Source organism: Priapulus caudatus, unplaced genomic scaffold (genome assembly GCF_000485595.1).
Source record: "Priapulus caudatus unplaced genomic scaffold, Priapulus_caudatus-5.0.1 Scaffold1454, whole genome shotgun sequence".
In the NCBI taxonomy this organism is placed as follows: domain Eukaryota; kingdom Metazoa; phylum Priapulida; class Priapulimorpha; order Priapulimorphida; family Priapulidae; genus Priapulus; species Priapulus caudatus.
Genome location: NW_014578515.1, coordinates 9,734 through 20,482, shown reverse-complemented (window position 1 = coordinate 20,482; position 10,749 = coordinate 9,734). Strand labels below are relative to the sequence as shown.

The following is a 10,749-nucleotide window of genomic DNA, read 5'->3' as shown; positions in this document are numbered from 1 at the left end:
TGGGGGCAGAGGTGTAAGTGGTGACGCACGTTTATAACGTGACCAGATTTTCTTCATGGCGTGGGGGATCAAGAGTCACATTTGAGACAGTCACCATCGAGCTCTGCAATACCCAGCATCCTCCGACCATAGTCGCCGGAATTGCACCTACTGTAACTTGAACGCAGAGAGCCTGCAGAAGGACAGTACAAACTGGCATTTTTTCATTGGTAGGTTTGACATCAATTCTGCAATTACTTATCTCAAGATTGATTAAACTGTAAGTAAAGAAAAAGTAAATTCTGTTCTGCACATTTGAGCGCATAATCACATTTGACCTATCCTGACCTTGGACATGTCTTTGCTTCACTCTGTTTCCGATAGATGGCGTGCATATCTGCTCGTATTACATAGACTGGTACCAGTCCACTTCTCGGCTTAGATTACTCGGTGGGGCGGGTGACATCGAAGGTGGGAGCGAGTACTAGTCTAGTTTAGCGCCATTAGGTGATCTTCCCAGCCTGGCCTAATCACGCCACCCACGCTGCAAGGTAGTACTAATTTATAGTTGGGCCTTAACACGCCACCGCCACGCACGCGATTTTTACAAGACGATGAAGCGATTGAAGCGATTGAAGCGATGTAGGCTGTGGCGGGGCCTGAATATAGGCGAGCTGAGAAAAAATTACAATGCGTCCAATGCGCGAACACAATCAAAGCGACACAATTGCGAGATTGAGTGTGGATAATCTTACACAGCACTCGCACACGCTTCCAATCTTTCCAAGGTACCCGCACACCACATAAATCGCGTCCAAAGTTCAATCGGTATCAAACAACATGTTTGATTTGGAACGATGGCAAACCCGCAGTAAAATAAAATCGTTACAAATGACGCGCACAACCTACATCGTTTTCCGGGCTTCAATTCGCTTCATCGGGCTTCTCGTTGATAAAAATCGGCTGCGTTGTGCGCGGTGGCCTTTTAATCAAAAAACCGATATTTGCGTAAGTGCTGTATTTGACATTGTAGTTCCCAACGTACGATCTGCATATAGAGAATGATGTTCATAATATGATTTAAGGCGCGTAAACGTTGTTCAAGGTTAGACTTTGGGAGGTAGCAATTTCACTGTGAAATTTAAAGTCATTCCACGATCACACAAGTACCATCAAACACAGTTCAGTCCTTGGTTACCAGTGCATCAAATCCATGTTTAACCCTCCTCTTGAGGGTCAAAAACAGGTTATCAGCACCTCCTACTCTTCGGCACGTCAGTGGAAAGCCACATTTCATGGTCCTTTCAATCAAGCCATAACGAAATGGGTAGGTCACGCTTGAAACAAAAAAGTTGTTGCAATCGCCTAACCGTCAGACTCGCCTGTGGCCATTGCCCTTTGACTGTGACTCGTCCAATTTTCTCGCACAGCATGATGGCTTTTCCTAGCCATGATGCTATGACACGATGCGTGCCAACCCGCATTCTGGTGATCATCAGTAAGAATTATTGAATTTTTCCATAAGAAATAGGCATTTGTCAGTAAACACACTTTTTGGCTGAAAAATAGCCTTCAGTGCGGTGTTCCCCTTCTTTTTACACCTCTTGACCTTTGACCTTTGACCGCCCCAGCTTCGACATTCCCAACTCGTTCTTCGATTACCCCCCCCCCCCCGAATATCGTGGGCGGTACGTCGCAGCGGTTAAGAATTTGTGCCCAACTTGTTTGACGGAGACGCACGCAGGCAGCGCAAGCACGCAGGCGATCAATGCGATTCTAAAGCTGCATCTTACTACGTCAGACTGCTAATTAAATATATAATGGTGTGTGTGTGTGTGCACGTTGGTGCTGTGTGTGTCCTGTGTGTGTGTGTGTGGTGTGTCCGGCCTGTGTCGTGGTGTGTGCGTGTGTGCATGTGATCGTCGTGTGTCTGTGTGTGTGTGTGCTTATTATCATGTACGTTTCATATATAATTAATATTTAGAACGTTGAAGAAGCACAATTGGTACCTGTATCCTGAGGAAGATGAAGAGAATGTGGAGGATAAGAGAGTAGGAGACGAGGAGATGTGAAAGTGAAAAAAAACAAAAACGAATAACAATAACACAACAAAAAAAACAACACAGAAAGAAGCGAAGAAGGCATATAAGAAGACGAAGATGACTACGAATAAACAAAGTTGCCGCAGAGGCGACAGCCGCTGCACCTGACGGCAGGTGTTCTGATGCTAAAACTCGGGCCAGAACGAATCAAGAGCAACCTCCCATCGGCTCGGTTTTTCGCTCTCCTCTCGTTGGTCTCTCATTCTTTCTCTTTCGCTCTCTCTGCTCTTGCCTCTTTCTTGCCCTTCGGCGCTCTCTCTTCCTCCTCTCTCTCTCGCTCGAAGCACTACACTCTCCTCTCTCGTCTCTCGGATCTCTCTCTCTCTCCGTCCTCGCGCCGCTTCTCTCTCTCGTCTCTCCTTTCTCTCTCTCTTGCTCTCTTCCCCTTTCACAGCTCTCTGCCCTCCCTTCTCTCTTCTGCTCGCATCACACTCACTCTCTCTCGTTGTCTGCTCTCTTGTCTTTGTCTTGTCTTCTTCTTCCTTCTTCTCTCTCCCTCTCTCTCTCTCTCTCCTTTCTCTCGTCTCTCTCGTCTTTCTCCTCTGCACTCTTCGCACGCTGCACTCTCTTCTCTTTCTGCTCTCCTCTCTCTCTCTCTCTCTCGTCGGAGCTTCTCGTCTATCACTCTCTCTCTCGTCTCTCTCTGCTCTCTCTCTCACACACACACTCCCTCTCTCTCTCTCTCTCTCTCATCTCTCATCTCTCTCTCTCTCTCTCTCTTCCTCTCTCTCGCACTCTCTCTTCTCCTCACTCTCTGCCCCTCGCTCATCTCTCTCTCTCTCTCTTCTCAATTTCTCTCTGTTCTCTGGGCGGTAGCGCTCGCCGGACGAGGCTGTACTGAACGACTTGATTGTCTATACAGCATGTCTTGATTGATCTTATCAGGGACTGATTGTCTGTATGGTCTTCTAACCCTTAGCAAGACCGCTTCTCGTGGAAGCTGAGCCAAGGCGGTAACGTTTCTTTTTATATAACCTTTAACATAAATGTTTATACTATACAGCTGCCGCAGAGCGACCAGCGCCTCCATTCTAACGTCTACTGCGTGTGACTCTTGTGGGTATGGTCTTGCAGTGGTGGGCATTTCTAGTTAAACCCTGTTTAGTCCAAATGTGTTCACATACATGCCGATAACAGTGGAATGCACAGGATAGATATCAGGAACCTTTCTCAAAAGAATGCTTCGTTCCGGGGATCGTTAATTGAAAGTTGCCACGAGATGGCGCGTACGTTTATGTGTCTTCAGATTAAAGATGGAACGCTGGCTCCCATTATACGTAGCTAGCCAACAACTATTTGCAAGGACAGAATAGTTAAGCACTCATCCACTTTACCTACACAAGCTACATCAGGCTGCAAATTGCCATAGAGAGCCTGCCACCTTGTAAGCAATTAAAACGCAGGCAAAAAACTGCCCAACACAGTTCACTGGGCAGGCAGCCACGGGTTTGGCAGTCATGGCATACGTACATGCTAACCATTACTTGACAGTACAGAATGACATCGGAAAATTAATACGATCTTAAGGAACTACACCGTTCTAAGCAAATTTAAGCTTTTGCAATGTTCACTGTGGACATTTTGCCCTGTAGCCTCATTCATCCAGCATGGTTGAATAGTCCTTACTAGCAACCCGCGCAGTCAAATTTTGGTGCTAAAGCAGTAACAAAAATCCCAAAGTTAAACTCCTGCACCCTCTTTGCCGGAGGCGTCAAAGGTTATCTCGACAGGCTTACTCCTTCGGCATACGTCAGAGAAGGGACATTCATCGGATCCTTTCAATAAAACCATAAAAATGCTAGTGTCAACCGCTGAAACCATAAAAAGTTTTTCAATCGTCTCCGTCTCAGACCATGTCCTCAGAAAATGTCTAAAAATCTGCCCTGCTGGCCACTGACCTTTGACCCCTTGTGACCTCCAATTTTCCGGCACAGTGATGGCTTTTCTTAACCCATGATGCTATTACACCGACTATCACCGAGCCTAGGTCGGAGCGTATTTTAGGATTTGGGGCCGCCCGTGTGAACGTCTTGGTGCCGGTCCTGTGCCCGCAAACTTCTGCATTTCCTCCCATATACCTTAAGTTAAGAAAGGAATGTTCCGCCTATCTTTACACCTCTTGACCTCTTGACCCTTGACCCCCAAATTTGGTTCATCCAAGTCCTATTCCACGACCCCGCCCCCCCCAAATCCCGAATATTCGTGCACCCGTTACGTCGAGCGCTACGTGTTAGATTTGTGCCCAACTGGTTGACGCACGCACACACGGACGAAGGCGACGAACAGCGACGGGACGGACGATTCATAGCCGATTCTACAAGCTTGCCATCTGACTACGTCAGATGCAGCTATTAAAATATAGTGCTGCTGTGTGTGTTGCGTGTGTGTGTGTTGTGTGTGTCTGTGTTGTGATCTGTGTGTGCGTCTGCTGGTGTGCATGTGCTGTTGTGTGTGTCTGTGTGTGTGTGTGCTTATTACATGACGTTTCATATAATAATTAAATTATTTAAACTTGAGAGCAAATTGTACCTGTATCTGGGAGGAAGATGGAAGAGAGAAGTGGAGGAAAGGAGAGTAGGCAGGACGAGGGGGAGATCGGAGAAAGAAAAAAAACAAAAACATAACAATAACAAACTAAGCAACTAAAAAACAACACAGAAAGAACGAAGAACCGGCAGTTAAGAGACGAAGATGACTACGAAAATAACAATGTGCCGCCAGAGGAAGCGACAGTGCATCACCTGACGCAGGGTGTTCTGATGCTAATCCGGGGGCCAGCACGAATCAAGCAGCCACCCTCCCATCGCCGCTCGTGTTCGCTCTCCCTCGTTCGTCGCGGGCGGCAGTGGTGTGGGTTCCCGAACCCTGTCTCTCATTCTTTCTCTTTCGCTCTTCGCTCTTGCTCTTTCTTCCCTTTCGCAGCTCTCTCATCTCCCTCTTCTCTCGTCTCAATCAACACTCTCTCTCTCTCTCTCTCTTCTCTCTCTCTCTCTGCTCTCTCTCTCTCTCTTCTCTCTTGCTCTCTCTTCCCTTCCGCTTCTCTCCCTCCCTCTCTCTCTCTCGCTCGCTCACACTCACTCTTCTCGTTCACGTCGGTGCTCTCTCTCTTTCTTTGTCTTCTGTCTTCTTCTCTCTCTTTCTCTCTCCCTCTTCTCTCGTCTCCTCTCTCTCTCTCTCTCTCTTTCTCTCTCACTCTTTTTCGCACGCTCTCTCTCTCTTTCCTTCTCTCTCTCTCTCTCTCTCTCTCGCTCTCTCTATCACTCTCTCTCTTGCCTCTCTCTCTTCTTCTCTCTAATCACACACACTCTCTCTCTCTTCTCTCTCTCTCTCTCTCTCTCTCTCTCTCTTACTCTTCTCTCTCTCTCTCTCTCTTCTCTTTCCCTCTCTCGCACTCTCCTCTCTCACTCTCTTCCCCTCGCTCTCTCTCTCATACATATACATACATTACATACAATTTTCTCTCTTTCTCGAGGGCCGGTGGTCTAGCGCTGCCGGGACGAGGCTTTGTACGACTGATTTCTATTACAGATGTCTGATTGTTCTATAGACTGATCTGTCTGATCGTCTTCTAACCCTAGCAAGACGTTTCGTGGGAGCTAGCAACGGCGCGGGTAACGTTTTTATATAACTTAATAAATGTTTATACTTAACAAGTGCCGCAAGAGCGACAGCGTCATCTAACGTCTTACTGCGGTGACTCTGTTGTGGAGTGGTGGGATTACCTTAGTTAAACCTGTTTAGTCCCAGAATGTGTTCAATACATGCCGAAACAGTGGAATTGCACAGAGGATGATTCAGGAACCTTCTCAAAAGGAATGTTCTTGGATCGTTATGAAAGTTGCACGAGATGGGCGTACGTTTAAGTGTTCTTCAGATTTAAAGATGTGAAGCTCCCATCATACGTAGTAGCCAACAACTATTTGCAGACAGAATTAGGTAAGACTCATCCATTTACCTACACAAGCTTACAGGCTGCAAATTGCGAATAGGGGCTTGCCAACCTGTAAAGCAATTAAACGCTAGGCAAAAACTGCTACCAAACATTGCAACTGGCAGCAGCCACTGCAGTGGATACGTTACAATGTTAACATAACTGACAGTACAGATGACCATAGAAAATTATCACGACTTTAAGGAAGCATTACACCTTCATTTTAACCAATTTAGTTTTGAAATTTCACATGTGGACCATGTGACATTGTAGCCTCATACATGGATGTATAGATTCTACTAGCAAACCAGGCAGTCAAATTCTTTCTAACAGTAAACAAATCCATGTTTAACCCTCCTCTTGAGGGTCAAAAGGTTATCAGACACTCACTCTCTATCAGACGCATGTCAGCGGAAAGTACATTTCATGGTCCTTTCAATAAAGCCATAAAAATGGTAGGTCACCGCTGAAACAAAATAGTTTTTCAATCGCTCCGTCAGACCATGTCTAAAATCTGCCCATTGACCTTTGACCTGTGACCTCCAATTTCGGCACAGTAATGGCTTTTCCTACCATGATGCTATACACCGACTATCACGAGCCTAGGTCGAGCCGTTTAGATTTGTGCCGAGGAAATGCAGAATTGCCCTATACCTTAAGTTAAGAAAGGAATGTTCCCCTATCTTTTACACCTCTTGACCTTTGACCTTTGACCCCCAAATTGATCATCCCAAGTCCTTTCCACGACCCCCCCCCCAAATCCCGAATATCGTGACCGTACGTCGAGCGGTTAAGATTTGTGCCCAACTGTTGACGCACGCACACACGGACGAACGGACGAACAGACGGACGGACGATCATGCGATTCTATAAGCTGCATCTGAGTATGTCAGATGAGCTAAAAAGTGAATGAATGCAAAGACAAAGAAGAAGAAGAGGAGGGGAGGAAGAAGGAGGAAGAAGTAAAAAAAGACGAAGAAGGATACAAACCCGAAGAAAAGAAGAAGAAACAGTAGAAAAAAGAAGAAAGACGAGAAGACAATTAAGAAGAAAAAGAAAAAGAATGCAAAGAAGAAGAAGCAGCAGCAGAACAATCGTGTCTCTCACCTGCCTGCCAGTAGTTTTGCGGCGACTCAACTTGGTAGAGGAGCAGGAGAAGAAAAAGAAGAAGAAAAATAATAACAACAACAACAACAACAACAACAACAACAACAACAACAACAACAACATCAACAGCAAAGAAGAAGAAGGCAAATAAGATGATGACGCCAATGAATAAAAAGACAAAGAATGCGAAGAAGAACCAGGAGAACAATGAGCAAGTACACCTACGTAAGCCTACATCTCTCTCACCTGCCTGCCGGCGGCTTTGCCTTGACCGGCGACGACGGTTCGTCGAAGAACGGGTCTCGCGAGCCGTCCATACTCGAGCTGAGCGCGTGATCGAACGCCTTCCTCTCCGCACCGCTCCCCGCCTCCTCCTCCTCCCTCCGCTCCCCTCCACTCTCCGTAGCTCTGTCGCTCCCGTGCGGCTGCGACGATCTCTCTCTCGCCGAGCGCCGACTCCGCTGACTGGCGCTCTTGTCGCTGCGCACTGCAGAGAGGTCATCCGAGGTTAACTTGGGCCGCGGAAGAGAGGTCAGCCGAGATCGAGTTGCTTCGACAGGTTACTATCATATTTCGTCTTATTTCACATTTATTTTGTTATCTTTACTATTATTATTATTATTACTCGTATTATTATTGCTTTGACGATTATCACCGGTCGAATAATCTCACTATATATTGTATTATAATACTGTTGGCATTTTACGTCTCACTATCTTTACTGCAATTTCGAAACCGATCTCGACAGTGACGGGTCTATTCCAACCCCGTTTGGAATCGGAACCCGAAACCTGAATCGGAGAATCGAAACCGAAAATCCAAATCGGAATTGAAAACCGAATTCGAATCGGAACCCAAAACCTGAATCGGAACCAGAAACCCAAAACCCAAATTGGAATCGGAAACGTGAATTGCCGCCAGATGGCGCGCCACGATCGCTCACCGTCGTCGCCGTGCTTGCTTCGCCGACTGCCTTCGCTCTTGCTCGCGCTATTCTCCCCCTTGCTGTGGCTCTTCCCGCTGTGGCTGCTCCTCCCGCTCATCTCATCCGAGATGCTGTTGGATTCAGAGGCGCTACCCCCTCCTTTCGGGTCCTTCTCTATCGATAGCGACTGACTCGTCTGAAGCAGCCGGCATTTATTAGTTAAACGGACAAATGAAAAAGAAAGCAGAAAGAGAGTGAGATGAAGGGAGAAAGGGGGGAGGGGGAGAGAGAGGGAGAGAGAGGAAGAGAAAAAGACAGAGAAAAAGAGGGGGAGAGAGAGAGGGGGAGGGGAGAGAGAAAATGAGAGAGAGAGAGAGAAGAGAGAATGACAGGGAGAGAGGGGGAGAGGGAGGGAAAGAGACAAAGAGAGGAAGAGAAAACGAGAGAGAGAGAGAGAGAGCCAGAAAGAGAGAGTGGAAATGAGAGAGAGAGAGAAGAGATAAAGACAGGAAGAGAGGGGGAGAGGGAGGGAAAGAGACAAAGAGAGGAAGAGAAAACTAGAGAGAGAGAGAGAGAGCCAGAAAGAGAGAGTGGAAATGAGAGAGAGAGAGAAGAGATAAAGACAGGAAGAGAGGGGGAGAGGGAGGGAAAGAGACAAAGAGAGGGAGAGAAAACGAGAGAGAGAGAGAGAGAGCCAGAAAGAGAGAGTGGAAATGAGAGAGAGAGAGAAGAGATAGAGACAGGGAGAGAGGGGGAGAGGGAGGGAAAGAGACAAAGAGAGGAAGAGAAAACGAGAGAGAGAGAGAGAGAGCCAGAAAGAGAGAGTGGAAATGAGAGAGAGAGAGAATGTGTGTGTCGTGTGTGTGTGTGTGTGTGTGCGTTGTGCGTGTGCGTGGTGCGTGTGAGTATGTGCGTCGGTGCGTGGTGCGTGTGCGTGTGGTGTGCGTGTGCCGGTGTGACCATACCCGTGTGCGTGTGGCGTGTGCGTGTGCGTGCTGCTGTGTGCGTGTGCGTGTAGCGTGTGCGTGTGCGTGTGCGTGTGCGTGTTGCGTGGTTGCGTGTGCAGTGTGGCGTGTGCGTTGTGTGTTATGTGTGCTGTGATGCGTGCGTGTGAGTGGGTGTACAGAGAGTGTGTGCGTTTGTAACGAGATAAGAGAGGAGAAACATAGATTCTAGGTGTGTGCGTGTGTGTGGTGTTAAGGCGTTGCGTGAGAGTTGAAATGCTCAATTGAGTACTGCAACACATTTACTTGTAGTAGTAGTTTGTAGTAGATTGGCAGAAGTAGGTAAAATCGTTGTGTATAAATTAGGCTCTAATAAGGTGCGCCGTAGATGTCTGCTATATTCTCAGCCCATGAAATAATGTTGCCATTGCCATACCTTTTATCTTAGTAGAATTCCTTAGGGAAAGAGGCAGCGGAATTCCTCATTGACAAGTTTTAACAACGGACTGTCGGGCTGTTCCCCCTCACAGCTTACAATTATTAAATGTCACTCTAATTATTTTTTTTTACGGCTGCAATCAGGATGACGTTCTTGACGATTGGTATAATCCAATATTTAGTGACATTTGTTCGCATGAAATCGTTTTCTAGTTGGACACGTTTTCTACGTAATTTTTAAGGTTATTGTCAGTTGATCATGACAGAGGTAGTTAGTGCCCCACCGAAAGTGGCAGAAAAGGTACAGTACTAGTTTCTATGTAACTTATCATTAAAATATTTCATTTTCTCACGCAACATTACACAAAAAAACATAGAAAGTATTCGAAAGCAAATACTGGCTTTAATGTGCTACAATTATTTGAACCTTGCTAAGTTTTTTCTGTGCGGAATGTAATTTCGTTCTTCCCTGATTTAACTTGGCACATACATGTATCTTCAGCGCCTCCCTATTTTCTTTTCTGTCTTCTTATCTTGAATGTTCGCCTCTTTTCTCTCTGTTCATCTCACCTGCCTTTATCTCTCTCTCTCTCATCTCTCTCTCTCCTCTCTTTCTCTCTCTCTCTCTCTCTCTCTCTCTCTCTCTTTTTCTGGCTCTCTCTCTCTCTCTCGTTTTCTCTCCCCTCTTTGTCTTCTTTTTCCTCCTGTCCCCTCCTCCCTGTCTTTCTCTCTTCTCTCTCTCTTCTCTCATTTTCTTCTCTCTCCGCCTTCCCCGCTTCTCTCCCCCTCTTTTTCTCCCTCTCTCTCCCTCTCTCTCCCGCTCCCTCCTTTCTCCCTCCATCTCACACTCTCTTTCTTTCTCTCTCTCTCTCTCTCTCTCTCTCTCTCTCCTCCTTTCTGGCTCTCTCTTCTCTCGTTTTCTCTCCTCTCTTGCTCTTCCTCCCTCTCCCCCCTCTCTTCCTGTCTTTATCTCTTCTCTCTTCTCTCATTTCCAGCTCTACTCTTTCTGGCTCTTCTCTCTTCTCTCTCTCCGTTATTCTTTCCTCTCTTTGTCTCTTTCCCTCCCTCTCCCCACCTCTTCTCCCTGTCATTCTCTCTTCTCTCTCTCTCTTCATGTTCTCTCTCCCCTTCCCCTCTCTCTCTCACCCCTCTTTTTTTGTTTTTTCTCTTCCTCATCTCTCCTCTCTCTCCCCCTCCCCCCTTTCCCGCTTCATCTCACTCTCTTTGCCTTTCTTTTTCATTGTCCGTCTTAACTAATAAATGCGGCCTGCTTCAGACGAGTCAGTCGCTATACGATAGAGAAGCGGACCGAAAGGAGGGATT

The 10,749-nt window shown here is 46.8% G+C and overlaps 1 protein-coding gene across 1 annotated transcript in view; it reads right to left on the bottom strand.

The window, feature by feature from the left end:
• LOC106816687 (FGFR1 oncogene partner-like) overlaps positions 1-10,749 on the bottom strand; it is a gene marked incomplete at its 5' end in the record, with an annotated part of 23,295 nt that overhangs the window by 11,647 nt on the left and 899 nt on the right. Inside the window, 2 exons of the mRNA XM_014821308.1 lie at positions 7,366-7,606; positions 8,063-8,240. Coding sequence (XP_014676794.1) covers positions 7,366-7,606; positions 8,063-8,240 — 419 coding nt within the window. The remainder of the gene's footprint in view (positions 1-7,365; positions 7,607-8,062; positions 8,241-10,749) is intronic.